This window comes from Lycium ferocissimum, chromosome 10 (assembly GCF_029784015.1).
Source record: "Lycium ferocissimum isolate CSIRO_LF1 chromosome 10, AGI_CSIRO_Lferr_CH_V1, whole genome shotgun sequence".
Lineage (NCBI taxonomy): Eukaryota > Viridiplantae > Streptophyta > Magnoliopsida > Solanales > Solanaceae > Lycium > Lycium ferocissimum.
In genome coordinates, this window is record NC_081351.1 from 37933698 (window position 1) to 37939331 (window position 5634).

Genomic DNA, 5634 nt, shown 5'->3' on the forward strand with positions numbered 1-5634 from the left:
TTTTCAATTTTAAGTTATTTGCTTTCACATTGCATGTTGTTTATTTTTCCTTATATTTGATGAATTTTTTGTGTCAAACATTTGACTAATGTTATGGCATTATATTTATAAATATTTTTTTTTTGTCAAACATCCAATCCATGACGTTCTCACAAAAAAAAGCCTTCTTTCGCTTTTATAATTAATTAAAATTAAACATTATCAATTTGAAATATATATATATATATATATATATATATATATATATATATATATATATATATATATATATATATATATAATATATATTTACAATATAAGTTACAAATATATTATTATTAATTAATATATTTTCAAGATACAATGTGTTATTAAATAACTAATTTAATATCCTTTATAAAGGCAAATATTTTTTAAATATTAATTTTAAATTTTTTATAATTAAATTTTATTTTTAAATTAAACTAATTGCAAATTACATTTGTGAACCAAACAAGACGCTTGTAATTACACCGTAATTACGTTATGACAAACAAAGAGATCGTTGTAATTACACTACTGTGTAACTACTAGGCTGTGTAATTAATACCCTAGTAATTACACCAATTCCAATTACCAGGTGGATTTCCAAACAGGCCCTAATAGTTATCTCACTGGGCTGGAAAAAATATTGTTAAAGCAACTAGAAGTGCACATCAAAGACCAGTCACTCTAAGGTGCCGTTTGGCATAAAAATTATTCACTTTTTTCCGGAAAACTTTTTCACTTTTTTACTTTTGGGCGTTTTGCCATAAATATTCGGAATACAACTTGAAGTTGTATTCCGGAATACCAAAAATAAGAAAAACTTATTTTTCAATTTTTTTTTCACTTTTTACAACTACATTTCACCAAAAACTATAATTTCAAAAACTATGGCCAAACACAACTCCAACTCCAACTTCAAAATTTCAAAAAAAGTGAATTTGTTTTTGGTATCTATGGCCAAACGCCTACTAAGTAAACAATTTATTTCACTTAAATATTTTTCAAAGCAACCTCTTTACCCACAAAGGTAGGGTAAGGTCTGCGTACAGCCCAACTCTCCAAACTCCACTTGTAGGACTACACCGAGTGTGTTGTTGATTTATCAAGTGAAAGAAGGCTCTGCTCTCCAGACTCCCCTTGCAGATCCTACACTGAGTGTGTTGTTGATTCGCTATTTGTTTCACATTCTTTTTTCAGATTTGTTTTAGTACAAAAGAGTTCATCGATAACCCATACGAGCGAGCCGACACATCTAACACCACTATATAAAAAGACACCTCGGTGCACAAAGTATTTTGCATTAAGCAGGGAAAGGGCCACACCAGAGGGAGTTTAATGTCATTTTCCTAATAAATAGAATGATTAGACATCCATTACCAAACATAAAGGCTCACTTGGTTGAGTTTTTCAAATATCACCAAACTCATGTCCAAACGCCTACTAAATTTAGAACCAAAATGTATTTACAAATGGCTAACTTCACTTTTAGGATGAGGTGCGAGTCCAAACAGAAAAGTGATACTACGACTGGCAAGAACATTAGGAAATATGAACCAAGAAAACAAAAATGACACAAATATTTTAATTAATTAATTGAACTCAGATGACACATCTTCACAAAAACAAAGTCCACCAGAAACACAGATTTATGAACATACAACCCAATTAGCCAAAAGTTCTTAGTTCTGGTCGACATGTCAAATAAGATCATCCTAGGACATAAATTCCAGAACACTGGTCAAATCACATCAGAAGCCAAACCCCAACTACAAATAATTGATAAAAAAGGAAACACAATTAAGGATGTAAATTCAGTTAGACCTAGCAATTTACACCAATGCAATGCTGCTCTCACCACCTGGAGGCTTGCGAACCCCGCCATAGAAGTCCCGGGATTCTGCTTTCCCATCCGCGAATATATTACTTCCACTCATTTCTCGCAACTTTGCTGAACTCAGATTCTTCTCAGCTGATGCTGGAGGATTATCGCCCTTGAAAATGTCGTTTCCGGTGAGCTCCGCAAGTTTCTTCTCAGGAATCTTCTTGGCCGTCTTGACCACTTCATCACCAGGCGTATCACCCTGATGAAAGACCAAAGAAACCAAAAAAAACGAGGCTGAACATATTTTGCTGATGAATGGTGGAGCCGTGGAGGGAATCAGAATTCAGATGGAGAAATAATCAAAAGTGAGATGTTAAGCAAGACCATAAATTGACTCACAACTAGTGTCTGAGCACTGAACTCCTCGCCTCACTCGTCCTCGAGTTAAGCTAAGCTAAACCATGATTTTTTTATGAAAGAATGGTATAACATGCACTGATATCACCCTCTATTATCAGTTTAAAGACAAACGGGGGTATCAACAGTTTATTGTGCGACAATTTAGATACTAACACTAAGGGGTCTTATGAGGTATTATAAATTATAATAAATAGTAATATTGGTAAAAGCTTTGGTATTATACACCCTATTCAATACTATTGTTATACATAGTAAACCATGGCACTAACAAAACCAGTACTATTTTTTTTTGAAACTGGTAACTAATACCAGTACTATTCCTTTTCTAAATACACCTATTCAAATTTAGAAATTATGCAATGTATGTTATTTAATCAACAAACCTAATAGTCGATAAACATATCGCCAGAATTACTAATACACCCTTTTCTATTCTTATACACCCTATCAAACGATCCCTAAGAATAGTTCTACTACAGATGTTACCATTTTCAAAAAAAAAGAATAGCTCTTTTACAGGGACACTGAGTCTTGCAACTCTTTCCCTATTTCAACCTTTCTGCTCCAGCTCCAATTGCTGCTAGACAAAGTAATTGATTAAAGGTGACCCCCCATGGAACGTGAAACAGAATGCGGGGTTATGCAGTTGGATAGAGCGAACATAAGGAAATTGATAGATGTACATACATTAGTTGGTGCAGGTTCTCCAATGGTAATGCTTTCTCTCAAAGCTAACGCACGAGCAGTAGATGGACGAGGTTGAATTTCAGGTGGGGGAGCAAAGATGTCATGTCCAACAAGCTCCTTGGTCTTTGCATCAGAAAGTTGTTTCTTCAGCTTCATCTCAGACTCGCTTTCTAGAGTTCCACTTAGTTCCCTCTGTTTTGCCACTTCAGGGATAGTGACTGGCTTTTTTGGAGACACAGTGTCTTCGTCACCAAATGAAATTTGACTAATACCAGCTACAGCTTGCTGCAGACAAAAAGCAGATGTAAAAATCAGGTTGTGAGATTATATAAATAGGATGGGAAGACCATATATGATGAATTGATTAAGTACTTAGATGTACAAACTGGGAATTATGTACCTGATACATCCTTCTATTTGGGATGGGATTAGCACTGTCAGATTCTAAATTGCCATTTTCTCCATCAGATACAAAAATACCGCTACCTGTCATCTCCTTTAGTTTATAACCTGAACATGGCTTCCTGAAACATTGCCAAACCTAACCGTTAAGCCTATAGAATACAACTTAAATAACAAATAACTCGGAAGGAACAGCATTCCAATGATTCGTTACTCATACATATTCAAAGATATTGAGACACCAAGAATATACAACACAATAAAGAACGCAAATCATGAACAAATATAATTTGGAAGCAGAAAAAAAAAGTCTTGGAAGACCTCTACAAAAGATATTTCAAATAATTGAGGCAAAAAACACCTTTTGTAGCACAAAATACCATGACTGATAACACAATCCAATAATTCTTTTTCTGTCTAATACCATGACTGATAACACAATCCAATAATCTTTTTCTGTCTAATACCATGACTTAGGTATTGTCACATATTAGTCAAATTGATACAACAAATATTACAAAACCTCATTCCAAACTAGCCAAGATCGACTATATAAATCATTTAAATCAATTCTAGTCGATTTGAGTTCTCTAGACAAATTAATAATATGACCAAAAAGAAAAAAAAAAAGAAAAAAAGAACAGAGAAGAATGCAATGTTGAAATCGTGAAGAATATACAGCCAAAAATAAGAGAAAAACAAAATACTAGCAATCAAACAAATTCTCCGTACTATATCTGCTCATGCAAGCATTTAATGTCCCTCTCATTTGCTCAGAAAAAAATCAACAAAATAAAAGCATATACAAAAAAAAAAAAAAAAAAAAAAAAAAAAAAAAAAAAGAACAGTAAAGACAAAAACTAATAAATCAAAATCACAAAAGCTGAAATCTATTGACCTCTTGTTCAAGCTCTCAACTTCTTCATCTGTCACTTGACCTCCAAATACCACCTTTTGGATCCCATCCGACGGCTGCCATTTCACCAACAAAAATATATCAAAATTTTAACTTTTAAACCAAAAAAAACACACGCAACAATAATAATCCCTCTGTTTGTCTGATTTTGACTTGACACGAAGTGCGATAAAGTGATAGAATACTTTTAAATCTCGTGGTCTTGGACTAAATATATGTTAAATGTTCCATAATATTATTTTGATTTTGTGATCTTAAAAGATGCCATGTGAAAAGTTTAGAATTAAAGAGGTGTCAAGAAAGAAAGTGACATTTTTTTAAACGGACAAAAAAACAAATTAAGACAAATAAATTGAAACAAAGGAAACTAAGAAACATACATAAAATCAATTCTTTTGGATCTTGCGGTTTTGATATATAGAATGTACCAAAATATATCATGTGATAAATTGGAATTAAAGAGTTGTAAAAAACAGAAATAGCCGTTCTTTTTCATTCTAAAAAAGGAGAGTAGGACAAACAAATTGAAACAAAGGGAAGTAAGAAAAACAAATAAAAAACAAGTCATTGTGAAACGGGCAGCTCTTTTTTCTTATCATGCTGACCTGGCGAGAACGGGCAGCAGAACCGATGACCGGAGAATTTTCGGGTGGATTTTCGGACCAAGTGAGCAGATCTGCAGTGTTAGTGTGTGATTTCCTAACTGGAGTGCTTTTTTCCATAAATGCTGCAATAATCAAAACCCAAATATAAAAGATTCTTCTACTTCTTGTTTTTCCCTAGCTCAAGACTCTTTACCTCAACTCCCTCAGTGGAAAGCAAAATAAACTAAAGAGATCTAGGGAATTATTAAGAAGAAGAAGAAGGACAAGTTTAACGATTTGTTTTTTTTTTTTGGTTGCTTTAGTGAAAGGGGGGGTTTGGGTTTGTACTTCCTTTGAATCTACTACTCTATGCTTTTTGGGGTGCAGTGAGTGTTTGTTGGGACTTGGGAGCTACGATAGATAGAGAGAGAGAGAGAGAGAGAGAGAGAGGAAAATGGGGAAATTAGGAACGTTACTGTGAAGGGAAGAGAGAGACAAGCAAAGATTTATTCAGGGGTTTTAAATTTTTTTGAATTGTCACTCCGCCAGATTTATTACTTTACTACTTACTCCATTTCAATTTACGTTTCTTAATTTTACTAAACATAAAATTTAAGAATATAAAAAAAAAATTAATTTTGTGATTTTAACCTAAAGATGTGTATGATATATATTAAATTTTGTAAGTTTAAATATGTCATGTATTATGTTTGAATTGTCAACTTATTAAATATATGAAAAGGACTGTATTAGGACAGACCAAATAAAAAAGCAAAACACTTAAATTTGGGAGACAG

At 33.0% G+C, this 5634-nt stretch overlaps 1 protein-coding gene across 1 annotated transcript; it reads right to left on the reverse strand.

Moving 5' to 3' along the window:
* Positions 1–1574: 1574 nt before the first annotated feature.
* Positions 1575–5334, reverse strand: LOC132033750 (uncharacterized). The gene is made up of 5 exons (XM_059423801.1): positions 4859–5334; positions 4236–4309; positions 3336–3459; positions 2936–3220; positions 1575–2087 (listed from the first exon to the last, which is right to left on the reverse strand). The coding sequence occupies exons 1-5, from the start codon at positions 4973–4975 to the stop codon at positions 1836–1838; spliced, it is 852 nt and encodes a 283-aa protein (XP_059279784.1). The 5' UTR covers positions 4976–5334; the 3' UTR covers positions 1575–1835.
* Positions 5335–5634: the final 300 nt, after the last annotated feature.